The sequence below is a fragment of the Babylonia areolata genome, chromosome 4 (assembly GCF_041734735.1).
Source record: "Babylonia areolata isolate BAREFJ2019XMU chromosome 4, ASM4173473v1, whole genome shotgun sequence".
Lineage (NCBI taxonomy): Eukaryota > Metazoa > Mollusca > Gastropoda > Neogastropoda > Buccinidae > Babylonia > Babylonia areolata.
This window is the reverse complement of record NC_134879.1, coordinates 54,030,166-54,044,433: the sequence shown is the minus strand read 5'-3', so window position 1 is coordinate 54,044,433 and position 14,268 is coordinate 54,030,166. Positions and strand designations below refer to the sequence as shown.

At 42.8% G+C, this 14,268-nt stretch overlaps 1 protein-coding gene across 3 annotated transcripts in view; it reads right to left on the bottom strand.

Moving 5' to 3' along the window:
• The window catches only part of LOC143281310 (1-phosphatidylinositol 4,5-bisphosphate phosphodiesterase beta-4-like), an 88,772-nt gene that overhangs the window by 47,504 nt on the left and 27,000 nt on the right, over positions 1-14,268 (bottom strand). For all 3 annotated transcript variants that reach the window (XM_076586494.1, XM_076586495.1, XM_076586496.1), the window contains exons 14-17: positions 9,543-9,622; positions 6,601-6,685; positions 5,206-5,296; positions 4,157-4,264 (exon numbers count right to left, since the gene is read on the bottom strand). In XM_076586494.1, the coding sequence (XP_076442609.1) occupies positions 4,157-4,264; positions 5,206-5,296; positions 6,601-6,685; positions 9,543-9,622 (364 nt within the window). The remainder of the gene's footprint in view (positions 1-4,156; positions 4,265-5,205; positions 5,297-6,600; positions 6,686-9,542; positions 9,623-14,268) is intronic.

Genomic DNA, 14,268 nt, shown 5'->3' with positions numbered 1-14,268 from the left:
CTGTGCAACAGTCGACAGACACTTGGCTCTAGCACTGAAGATCACAGAACAGACACGCACACTCACTCACAAAAAAAAAAAAAAGAAAAAGAAAAAAAATCAAACCAAAAAGACCACAAGGCATCACATGATGGAAGTCACCACTGGACGGCCACCGGAACGGAGACAGAGCACGAAGGACATAGAGACCCTGATGCAGAGTGGTGACAGAGCGTTGGGGGACCAACACACAGGTGTGAGGACCGGGGGACAGGATGAGGGGGGAGGGGACAGGGGAAGGAGGGAGTCTAAAGGGACCAGTTTCATATCACCGCTGCCCAGGACAACAAATCCCACATGGTTGTCACTGGTTCACACACAGCATCCTACACAACTTCTGAAAGGACAATATGAAGGGTCACTAGCTAGGAAACAAGATCCTACGGTATACCCAACAACCAACAGTGTAGCCTAACAACCAACAGTATAACCCAACAACCAACAGTATACCCTAACAACCAACAGCATCAAGCATTCCATGACATATCCCAGCCTCAAGCCTTCTGGACACTTGTTTAGCCCCAAAACACTTCATGAAAAATCATCTGCTCCAATCATCATGCTAAGCAGTCAGCCTGCACCACCACCATCTTCTTGCGACAGCTGAGATCACAACATGACCCCTGTCTCTTGCCTTCCCAGTGTTTGCTGCCTGTCACTGGAAGACATCATCACAGATCCCTTCCTGTACCTGTATCAAAACAGTAAGCTGCAAACTGCTGCAATCAGCACTGTTCCCCATGCTTCCATGTACCGTTATCACTACAGGCATCCTCCCCAAACTCTCAGACCTTTCTCATCAACACACACACAAATACACATACACACTCTCATTCACACACCACACAATACCCAAGGAAACTTCCCACACACTCTTGTAAAGTGAAAATAAAGAAAAGTAAAATTAGTTGGTTTAGCATGACATTATTTTTCCACCAACGTCCATTTTCACCTGGTATACTTTCTGAAACCGCTTTTTCAAGGTCATGTCCTAACCAGATCTGTCATGTCCACTTGAGTACTACAATGTTCACAGTGAACAATGAGCATTGTTATGATGTTGCCATCTTTGTTTACCATTTCCTCTGTACTGGTCAAAGCTGTAGATGGATAGCCCACCTACAGGAACGATGCTATTTTCTTTTATTTCTTCAAGGTTTGGTAATACATCCAATTCTGTTTGAAAACAAAGACCATTCTTCTTGACACTGGTTAAAGTTGACGAATCTGTTGATCATGTGGGACAAAAAGAGTTCATACACACTGCAACAAGACCACAAAAAAAAGAGAGAGAGAGAGAGAGGGAGAGAAAGAGAAGCGGTGCTGTGAACAAACAGGCATGTTTATCAGCTTGATTCCAAGTGCCAGCAAACAATTCCAGTTTATATAATGAAATAAAAAATGCTTGAAAAGCCACACAACATACCATATCACAGGAAGAGCAAACAGCTGACTCAGTGAAAGAGTAAAAATTAAGGTCTGATCCACACACACACACACAAAAACCAACAACAACATAAAAGCAGTGCTGTGAAAACAGTACGGTTTGTTGTTTTAACCCCAAACACGTGCAGTTAACCAGAATTAGAAGAGGAAACCACTGGAAGCCACAAAATATTCCATTCAACTGTAAGAGCAACTGCTGACCAAATGGAAGGGCAATAATAACTTGTTTCTTTTGCTTTTTTGTTTGTGTACTTTGGTTGTTGTTGTTTTTTTTGTTGTTGTTGTTTTGTGTTTTTTGGGGGGGAGTTGTTTTGTTTCTTTCTTTTGCTGCAGTTTGTGCTGCCTAAAAGCTTACTCTGGTACTAGCAAGCAATCCTTTCTGACTCTGTCATGTCCATATGCTCTGCTACAGGTCACTGTCACTTGAGACCCTTCAACTTCTGATACAGTCTGACATCATCATTGCTCATAGTCAGGCTGGTAATGTGGGTCTTCAGATAGGACATGTTTTTATACACAAACTTGGTTCACTGACTTCAAAAGCAAAATAATGGTATGCCTCCAGGTTTCTCCATGGGGCCTAATGATATAAATAAATAAATATAAATATAAGCCTTCTGGAAACGCCTTCTGGAAATGCCAATTTTAATATGTACAGTATTTTCTCATGATTTTTCTTTTAATCATTTTTTAATTTTTTGAGTGGAATAAGCTTTGGCTTAGTTTTGAGGGCAGAATTATTTAGTTACCAGAGAGCACTGAAGTTAAGTAAAACTAAATTACCCAGTGCAGATGGGTGTAACTACTCCAGGAAATATAACTGACCAAAAAGAAAAAAAAAAGTGGGAAACAATGGCTTTCTTTCTAAAAAATAAAAAATAATTTAAAAATATAAAAGATCAAGAGAGAGGGAGACAGAGAGAGAGAGAGAGAGAGAGAGAGAGAGAGAGAGAGATGAAAAGGAGGAAACGGTGGAGGAAAAAGCCTGAGAGAGAGGCCAGCTACTTTTATACTTCACTTTTGTTTTCCTTTCTGGGATGGGGAGAAGAAGGGGGTGGGGGTGCTGGGGGAGTTGACAATATCCGAGTGTACCCATCTCACACAACACTAACTTACAAGCTGAACAGAAGCCAACACGAGACTGGTGATGACAATACCGTAAAAACAGAAAGAACGTAAAAAAAAAAACAAAAAAAAAAACCAACTTGTTGTCCACTTATTTCAACCACACTGGACGTGATACTTCACCACTTTCATTTTTGCCATCACCACCACCTGTACACGTGTTACACAATCAAAGGCAACTTTTTTTTTTCTTGACCCTTGACCCAAACAAAAACAAAACAACAACCAGTACACTACACCAGTCATTTGCATCCACTTCATACCTTTAACCCCATACGCCCCCCTCTCCCACATCTCCTACCCCCTCTTACATCCCCCACCCGTTGCTTATGGTCCAGCCAACCACACAAGGCCATATCAGGACTGTCCCTCTCCCTGTTCCCCCTCAGAACCTGTGCACACATCCTTCAGTATGAAGGGCACACTATAAAGCTCACAGGCACAGCAGTCAAGGCATCATTATCAGTTCAGGTCTACCCCCCATCCCCGCCCCTTAAACAGAGACCACCATGGGGGGGGGGGGGGCAAGGGGGGGAAGAATGATACCGTCCCCTTCCCCTCTACTTTACCCTCCCACCTCTCTTCTACCCCTCATCACCCCCCCCCCCCCCTCACTCCCTTACACACTCAGTCCTTTCCTTCCAACCTGCCCCTTCCCCCCACCCCTCTCCCACATCCATATCACTCTCTCTCTCTTCCACACACAGTTCTCACAAACTTTGTATCACTTTTTTTTTTTTTTTTTTTTTTTTTTTTTTTACATTTGTGCAGAAAAATCACCAAAGAGACAACTTGCACTGTTTTGTCCAGCATAAAGCGTTACCTGTCTCCCACAAACATTTGTGCTTGAGATAAGGACACCAGAGCATGTTATGTCAACAAAAAATCGGACATTAACACAACATATGCCATGATCAAAAAAAGTGTGACAAAGAAAATAAATCTTCAATCTCAATTCTAAAGGCCACTAAACTTCTGTCTGACTCCACAAAATCAAATATGGGGGCAGGGGGCAGGGGGCAGGGGGCAGAGGTGGGGGGAGGAGAAGAAAGGGGGATGGCAGAATTTGTTACTGAAAACATGTTGATGACTGAGCCATCTGCTTTCTTCTGCGGGGAATGAACAGGCCATCAGAGAGCTAAACTGCTTTCATCTTGCTCAGTTACATGTTCCAAAATGCTATTGAGCATGTAAACAGACAGGTCCTTGACTGAAAAAAACATGGTACTGTGTCACCAACCTGCTGTCAAGGGCAATGGAAAATTCAAAACACCCCATGCTATTAATAACAAATTAAAGTTTAGTACTTGCAACACAGGGCATACATACAATAGATACATCAATAACATTAGAGAATGGTGATGAGAGTAAAGTAAAACAAGTCTGGAAGACCTTACGCAGTAGCAACATCAAGAACAACTGTTAAGCAGTTTCAACAAGAGCTAAAAGTGACTACATGAATGAAATGAACTGCTATGTGTTGAATTGAAAGTGAGGGGAGGGGGGAGGGGGACAAAAGGAAAAGGAGGGGTGTGTGGTCACACACCGTTCAGAGGCCCTTCCTCCCCATCCACGTTGGCAGGTACATTGGGGTCTTCCCCCAGCTCATCGTTACTGATCTCACTGAACCCTTTCTGGAACAGCTCCAGCTGCCCTGAAACACAGCACCACCAACACAAATCTCAAAAACGCCACCTGGGACCCATTTTGCGTCACATCTCCAACAATCAATCCAAAAAATCTCATGCATGTGTGCATCCTCCACTTTAAACATTCAGACTTTGACCACCAGCTATTGTCACCTTGTGTCCTTGGCAAATTTCTAAGACAATCCATTGTGACAGTAAAACAAATACACTTGCAACTGTGATAGTGAAACAAATACAGAAAAAAAAAAGAAAAGGGTGGCACTACACACACAGTGGCGATGCACTCTGCCCAGGAAGAGCAGCTCGAATTTGACACAGAGAAATCTGTTGTGGCAAAAAGTAATACGATACAATGAAGTACAATATATCATAAACCAAACTTCTGCTCATGCTTTCTCCATTCAATTCAGAAACAAGCATGTTGATTCACAGAATAAATCAGTCTTGATGCTTTAACTATCTGTTCCTAGTGGCAGACAAAGCTATACTCAACAATTCAGGTTATTCATGTTGTTTGTGTGCAACATATCAGAGTTGAAGCAAAATGGAAATGACTGTGAAACAATTTGGGAATGAATCTGTTCATCATCACACAATAAACACTTACACAGTTACAGCCACTTCAAAGGTCTGATCATTTGTCTACAATACAATATTGTGGACATATTTGAAAGTATTTCAAAGTTATCAAACATATTTTTGAGCGCTTTTCCTCTACAAATGTTTTTTCTTCAATAATCGTAGTTCCTTCTATGAAAATCAAGAATGTGTTAACCATTCTGAGGTTATCTTGCTATCACATTTTTGTTCACACAAACACATAAACATACAGAAGCACATACACACATCAACACACACACACACACACACACACACACACACACACACACACATGATCCAGAAAGACTTCAAAAGCCTGGGTAAAACATTTTCAGGCATGACTTACGCTTTTCAACTTCAGGTTTGAGGCGTTTGTTTTTTATGAGGATTTTTCGTTTCAGCTGATTGGGGGATGGCAGGGGGATTCCTGCCTCCAGCTGAAACCAACAAAGTTGACGAAGTTGAACACTAAGCAGCATTCAGGACTGAGCTAGACTATAATCCAACAGAACTTTATGTTTTCAATACCACAGCGCATGAGCGTGCATGTGTGCGTACCTGTGTGTGTATTCGAGTGTGTGTGTGTGTGTGTGTGTGTAAATCATTATGTATGGGGCTTAGAAATCCAGCCTAAAAACCAAAATACTTTGTGCACATCATATGAAAAAAAACAAGAGATGCCTTCCCTGTCTGCGTTTCTCTTGCTGTATATCCTCTCTGGAATGGAAAACAGGGCAGCAAACAAGCACAGTATTCAGTTTCAACAAACATTATAATCATCTGCAGTTTGCCCCTCATCAAAAACAACAACTACAACAACAACACATTTACTGCTTACAGACAGGCAACATGTTTTGTTTCAACACACGGTAGTATCGCTGCCAACTGCCCCACTTTAAAAGAAAGGTCCAAAGTCTTTCACAGCCACTGGGGCAGCGAACTGACAATGACTGAATCAAGGGCTCGGCACACAGAAGGCTTGGCTCAGTCCTCTACTTCCCCAACCAAAGTCAGGTATCCATTCACACCTGGTTGGAATGAGTGAAGTGCCTTTCCCAAGGACATACCACCATGCCGAAACAGGTCAAACCCTCTCTTCACTGGACACGAAACAGATAATTCATCCTTTTCCTCTCTCATACTACACCAGTACTCTCTCTGTAAACCCCTCAACATGAAAAGACAGAAAAGGAGAAAAATATTCAAGCCACCTGTGTAATAATTAAATAGAAAGGATGGAAGGTGGCAAAAAAACAACAAAGGCATGAGTCCAATCTTTATGTGGCAGCTATTTCTTCCTTGACAAGTACAAGCATGTGCATTTGAAGACACAAGATTAACTCCTTGACAGCTAAACCTTGACGAAATGGTTATCAGCGTGGCATGCATCTGAAGGACAAGAACTATGTCTTGTGTACTTTAAAGTGGTGTAGTTGATTTTGCTGAAAAAAACAAAAAACAAACAAACAAAAAAAAACAACAACTGCAATCCCAAGAGGAAGAAGTCAAAAAAAAAAAAAAAAAGAATGATAAATGACAAACATCATGACCTGCAACCTCCATCCTGTATCAGTGAGGCAACACTCCTTCACTAACCGGCGTACTAATCTGCAGCAGTCAAGGGGTTAATATACAAAATCCAAAATTGTGGTTAATGTTACCAAGAACATCTGTGAAGGAACTGTTAAACTATCTCCAAGGCTTAAAAAATGAGGACCTGAACAGACCCTGAATTGCTCACCAGATTAGTGTCAATAGGCTTTTTCAGCAGTAGGTCTCCAAATATGTCCTCGCAGTACTTGGACATTTTGTATTGCTGCAACTTGCTGTTTGAAAAAAAAAAGAAAACAAATGAAGACTTATTGTGTGCATTCTGCACAAAATCAGCACAAAACATTCTACAAGTACATTAGAATACATAAACCAGAAATACATATAAACCAGTCCACTAACAGTTCCTGTCTATAATGTGAATTTATTTTCAATTCACTACATTCTGAATTTTTGGTTTAACATTATCCCGATTCTCGCCTTGGAATCAATCTATTCATTCAATCACAATGTCAGACTCTGAAACACATTTGGAAGACACACACACACACACACACACACACACACCACATAGAGCAAATATATATGCATGTGTACAAACACACATCTACACACATCTGTTCAAATGTGTTTGCTAATGCATGTGTGCACCTAAATGAACACACACTCACACACACACACACATACACACAGCAGATCTATGCACGTGCACAAAAACATATCTACACACATCAATTCAAATGTGTTTGTAAATGCATGTGTGTGCATCTGCACAAACACACACTGACACAAAGAAGCAGATAGTAAGAGACAGACAGCAACAGACAGAAAAAAAACAAAGGAAGCCCAGGACCTGACAGGCAGACAGACACACACACACCCTCACTCACAACACGTCCCCACACAGTGAATCAACACAAGCAGGACCTGACAGGCAGACAGACACACACCCTCACTCACAACGTCCCCACACAGTGAATCAACACAAGTCGGACGTGACAGGCAAACAGACACACACACACCCTCACTCACAACACGTCCCCACACAGTGAATCAACACAAGTCGGACCTGACAGGCAGACAGACACACACACACCCTCACTCACAACACGTCCCTACAGACAGGCAGACAGACACACACACACCCTCACTCACAACACGTCCCCACACAGTGAATCAACACAAGTCGGACCTGACAGGCAGACAGACACACACACACCCTCACTCACAACACGTCCCCACACAGTGAATCAACACAATTCGGACCTGACAGGCAGACAGACACACACACACACCCTAACTCACAACACGTCCCCACACAGTGAATCAACACAATTCGGACCTGACAGGCAGACAGACACACACACACCCTCACTCACAACACGTCCCCACACAGTGAATCAACACAAGCAGGACCTGACAGGCAGACAGACACACACACACACCCTCACTCACAACACGTCCCCACACAGTGAATCAACACAAGTCGGACCTGACAGGCAAACAGACACACACACACCCTCACTCACAACATGTCCCCACACAGTGAATCAACACAAGTCGGACCTGACAGGCAGACAGACACACACACACCCTCACTCACAACACATCCCCACACAGTGAATCAACACAAGTCGGACCTGACAGGCAGACAGACACACACACACCCTCACTCACAACACGTCCCCACACAGTGAATCAACACAAGCAGGACCTGACAGGCAGACAGACACACACACACACCCTCACTCACAACACGTCCCCACACAGTGAATCAACACAAGCAGGACCTGACAGACAGACACACACACACACCCTCACTCACAACACGTCCCCACACAGTGAATCAACACAAGTCTGACCTGACAGACAGACACACACACACACACCCTCACTCACAACATGTCCCCACACAGTGAATCAACACAAGTCGGACCTGACAGGCAAACAGACACACACACACCCTCACTCACAACATGTCCCCACACAGTGAATCAACACAAGTCGGACCTGACAGGCAGACAGACAGACACACACACCCTCACTCACAACACGTCCCCACACAGTGAATCAACACAAGTCGGACCTGACAGGCAGACAGACAGACACACACACCCTCACTCACAACACGTCCCCACACAGTGAATCAACACAAGTCGGACCTGACAGGCAGACAGACAGACACACACACCCTCACTCACAACACGTCCCCACACAGTGAATCAACACAAGCAGGACCTGACATGCAGACAGACACACACACACCCTCACTCACAACACGTCCCCACACAGTGAATCAACACAAGTCAGACCTGACAGGCAGACAGACACACACACACCCTCACTCACAACACGTCCCCACACAGTGAATCAACACAAGCAGGACCTGACAGGCAGACAGACACACACACACTCACTCACAACACGTCCCCACACAGTGAATCAACACAAGTCGGACCTGACAGGCAGACAGACACACACACACCCTCACTCACAACACGTCCCCACATAGTGAATCAACACAAGTCGGACCTGACAGGCAGACAGACACACACACACCCTCACTCACAACACGTCCCCACACAGTGAATCAACACAAGCAGGACCTGACAGGCAGACAGACACACACACACACCCTCACTCACAACACGTCCCCACACAGTGAATCAACACAAGCAGGACCTGACAGGCAGACAGACACACACACACCCTCACTCACAACACGCCCCCACACAGTGAATCAACACAAGTCGGACCTGACAGGCAGACACACACACACACACACCCTCACTCACAACACGTCCCCACACAGTGAATCAACACAAGTCGGACCTGACAGGCAGACAGACACACACACACCCTCACTCACAACATGTCCCCACACAGTGAATCAACACAAGTCAGACCTGACAGGCAAACAAGACACACACACACACCCTCACTCACATGTCCCCACACAGTGAATCAACACAAGTCGGACCTGACAGGCAGACAGACACACACACACACCCTCACTCACAACATGTCTCCACACAGTGAATCAACACAAGTCGGATCTGACAGGCAGACAGACAGACACACACACCCTCACTCACAACACGTCCCCACACAGTGAATCAACACAAGTCGGACCTGCAGTGGTTTTCAAAGGACAAGATGACAGGGTAATCTGATGTGACGAAGGCAGTCTCAGCAATGGCCTGAATGACTTCCTGCAACCCCCACATGATGCTGGTCAGTGCCACGCTTCCCTGAAAGTCTCCTGCATCTCTTTCACACAAACGCTGCCTGCATTTCACCTCTCCATCACTTTTCACTTCGTACACTACTGACTGTTGTTCTTGTTCCACCTAACAAGCTTTGTATCAAAGATCATATTTATGAAATTTGTCAGGCTGCCACAAAATCTGGCAGGCTGCCTCCAGTGAACTGAGAAGAGTGAGTACTATTCATCACTACCTCACTGTTCAGGCCACCAAAACCCATGTAACTTCTGTTCCCTCATGTATGGATCAAACAAATGTGACGCTGCACGCGAAAATCATGGATAAGTCGCAGCCACACATTTCGCGCTACACGCTGTGGAAGTGACCAAGGGCTAAAAATATCAAATTTCACTTTTTCGTATATTCACATTCTGTAATGTTTTTTCTACTATGTCCCAAAGTATTATATACAAATATAAAGTAATTATTTCGTATATTCACATTCTGTAATGTTTTTTCTACTATGTCCCGAAGTATTATATACAAATATAAAGTAATTGTACTTTATTTTAATGTTTTCCTGTTGGGACATGAGAGTAAACTTTAGGAAATCAGCGAACTCTTTTGCCCCACTTTCGAACACGATTTCGAACAGAAAAAATTGCGTGTCAAGCATAAGAACATAACCTCCAGGTTGTAAACAGTCTCTAGTCCTATTTCCATACTGTTCTCAATCAGTTTGTTTGTGTTTATGCGTAGTAATTCGAAGTTTTTTGTGAGACCGCGGGATTTGACCGACTTATCCATGACAGACACTGGCCGACGCTCGATTCATCACTGCTAAAACATTGATCGCCGACTTCAATTATTTCCAAAAGTAGCATGCTTGTACTGTCTACATCTTGATTTTCAGTGCTCTCCGTGTTTTGTGAAAGCCACAATACACGGCAGTTTATGCCTTGCACTTTAGTTCCAAGTAGGCGGCATTTACTTATCTGAAGACGAAAAACTGAAGTAACGAAACATCTTCAAGCTCTGGTAACTCCAGACCCAAGGAATAACCCACAGCCGCAGAACAGAAAAACGACTTGCCCAGAGTAAAGCCATGCATAGCGCGCTGTAGAATGGGACCAGCTAGATAATACGCTGCCTGCCACTGACCTTGCCGCAGGCCACCTGCTGAGAAGGGGCTTGAGAAGGGAAGGGAGAGAGGGAATAGTCAGCTACAGTACTGTTAGGTGTGGCATCCCGGCCATGTGTTAGTTCTCACACTCACACAACGGTGCCAGTGTGATGTGTCTGCGAATATTTGCATTCACATGAGGGAATCTCTCTCTCTCTCTCTCTCTCTCTCTCTCTCTCTCTCTCTCTCTGTATATATATATATATATATATATATATATATATATATATATATATATATATTTACACACACACACACACACACACACTCACACACACACACACACACACACACACACTTGAGCTAATCAACACTGCTATGAAAAGTACTACGTGTATACGACTTTGACTACCGCTTCTACTATCACCACAATTGCAACTACACCTAATGCTGCTGCTGTTACTGTTGCTATGTTTCTTAACTCTTTTTATTTTTCTAAATATCAAATGTGACTTTCTTCTGCGACGCCGCTAACTAGAACGATTATACACACAAGTCACCACCAGTTCACTGCAATGACTCAGCTTCCTGGCACAGTGCCAGTGTGTAGCATCTATCTGACCTGCCTCACAAAGACCTTAAATCGTCAGTTATTAATTCGTATAATTAAGTCACTCACATACGCGTTTCAGACACCAGATTTTGTCAGGCGAAAGACAACACCTGGAGCTAGATTCGTCCCTATTTTTTTTCCACAAAAAAACAGATGCACACTTTTTATAGATCCACAAACACAGGCAATCCAACGCATGACCGCACAGCCAAAAGACTGCAATAGTCAGGGAAAGTTGTGACCTAGATACAGTGCGCCGCGTGCAGTGCGCTCTGTGGCTGAACGGGTTAGGCAGGAGGCCATGTGCATGATATAAAGAAGCCAGGACTAAATGTGCGATTTCGGAAGAGGGTGAACTGCCGTGAATAATTGCCTGAAGTGGGTGACTGTGGTTGTGTTTTGCGAACACGAAGCACAATGGTGACGCAGAAACTGATGCACGCAGATATCCAAGCTGTTGTCGGAAACAATGGATTTCACCTCGCCAGAACTCATTGAAGCAGTGGCAGAATACTTTGGTGATGAAAAATCATCAGAAATCAATGATTTTAGCAGTGATGATGAAGAAAACCAACCTTTGCCGGAGGAGAATGGGGACGAAGACGAAGACTGAGACTCTGGTAAGTTTGCTTCGCAACCATTATTCACGAAGCTTTTGCTTCAAGTTTTAGTTTGACGCATTTTAAAATGTTGTGAATTTATGGTGAAATAGAATTACTTACATGAAAGGAATAATATGTGTCGTTTGATTACTGTAAAGGTTAACCCGACTAGTTGGAAACATCCACCTAAAAGTAGTAAAACAAGTGACAATGTTGACAAGTGGATGCTATTTTTAGTAAAAAAAAATAGGCAAAAGCTGCAGTTGGGAAAACCCTTCACTACCAGTCAAAGATTATCAGTAATCATGGCATGTTTTCACCCTTTACTGAAGGTGTTTGAGATATTTCACAGTCTATAAGTCTGTAAAGAAAAAGAAGAAATGTATAATGAGTTTCAGATGCTTGAGAATGTGTAATCGAATGTTTATCTGTGACTATTTTGTGAAGTCATTGTCAGTGTGTGTGTGTGTGTGTGATGATTGTGTCAGCCTGTGTATTGTCGGTGTGCATGCATGATGTTAATTACATGTATGTGTTTGCATGTATGTATGATTTTATTAGTGTGTTTGTGTGTGTGTGTGTGTGTGTGATGATTGTGTCAGCCTGTGTATTGTCGGTGTGCATGCATGATGTTAATTACATGTATGTGTTTGCATGTATGTATGATTTTATTAGTGTGTTTGTGTGTGTGTGTGTGTGTGTGTGTGTGTGTGTGTGATGATTGTGTCAGCCTGTGTATTGTCGGTGTGCATGCATGATGTTAATTACATGCATGTGTTTGCATGCATGTATGATTTCATGAGTGTGCTTGTGTGCATGTGTGTGTGTGTGTGTGTGTGTATGTGTGTGTGTGTATGTGTGCTAATGCTTTTTATGTAAGCGTGTTTATGTATGTGTGTATGCTTGATTTCTTCTTATTATTATCAGTTTCATATTTGGCAAAATTTTAATCATTACTTAATTGTACTTTGTAGGTCTTACTTACTGGATATCTTTTCACCTATGGGACTCCAGGAAGACCAAAGAAAACCAAAAGAGGACAAGGTGCACAGAATAAACTTCACATGTGATTCACTGACTGAATTGTGTTTCTAAAGTGTGTGGATAAATTTGGTGAGTACTATTATGTTATGTTGTTTTGTTTTGTATCACCTGCCTATCTTCAATAACGGTGTTATACAGGTACACTCCGGTGTGTCACCACAGGGGTAGCACAGATATAACACACGTATACAAGCCATCTCATGCAGATCAAAGGTCATACATTCCTGTACATTGTCAGAAAGTTTGGAGTGATTCTGATTAGTAGTTTTTTTTTTCTACAATTTTTTTTTCGAAGTGTGAAAATGCAAAACATCGCCCATTTATTTCTCAGTGTTTACACCCAGTGAGCATGATTTTGGCATAATATTTTGACAAAACAGCAATTATTTGGCGATACTGAGTGCATTTCCAAAGTTCTCCGAGTCTTTCTGGACATTTTGGTACCAGTCACTTGCTGTTGAAAATTCTTATGAAAAAGTCATAACTATGTGAATGCTCCCAAACTTTAAACCCAATTTTCTCAGAAGTACGTCAGCGACCGCCAAGAGACTCAAATGCATGTATCTCAGAAACCAATAAAGATAAATAATTCTGTTTTCTGTGTCTTATTTAGAATTGTCTCTACTTTCAGATAAACTTATTATCTCAGTTTGTGAATTTTGACCCTTATCCATGATTTTCGCGTGCACCATCACAAATATTTTTTTCTGGCTGGCACCCCTGACAATCTTGTTCAGAAACTCTGCAGCAAGGCTGATATCTAAAAAACATTCAGACAAACCAATATAACTCACCTTCTTGAGAAACTACACTGGCTGCCCATCTCTAACAGGATGGATTACAAACATGCCACGAAGCATTTTACTGCCACAAACCATACTGCACCCACATACCTTTGTGACTCTCTTCAGTCTTTACTCCTAGATCAAAGTTGCTGATTCCAGATTCCTCAAGAAAACAAACAAATCTGAAGGACAGCACTCTTTTTCTCTTGGCCTAGTAATAAAGAACAAAGTGCCCTTCAATGGCACTACCAACAGTGAAATGTGCCCTTATTTCTGTATCACCCACAGTGAAATGCGCCGTTGTTTTTGTACTTCCTAGGTAAAATATGCCGTTGTTTTTGTACTACCTAAGTGAAATATGCCACTGTTTTTGTACTACCTACGGTGAAATGCGCTGTTGTTTATGTACTACCTAAGGGAAATATGCCACTGTTTTTGTACTTCCTAGGCGAAATGTGCTGTTGTACACTTCCTAGGCAAAATAT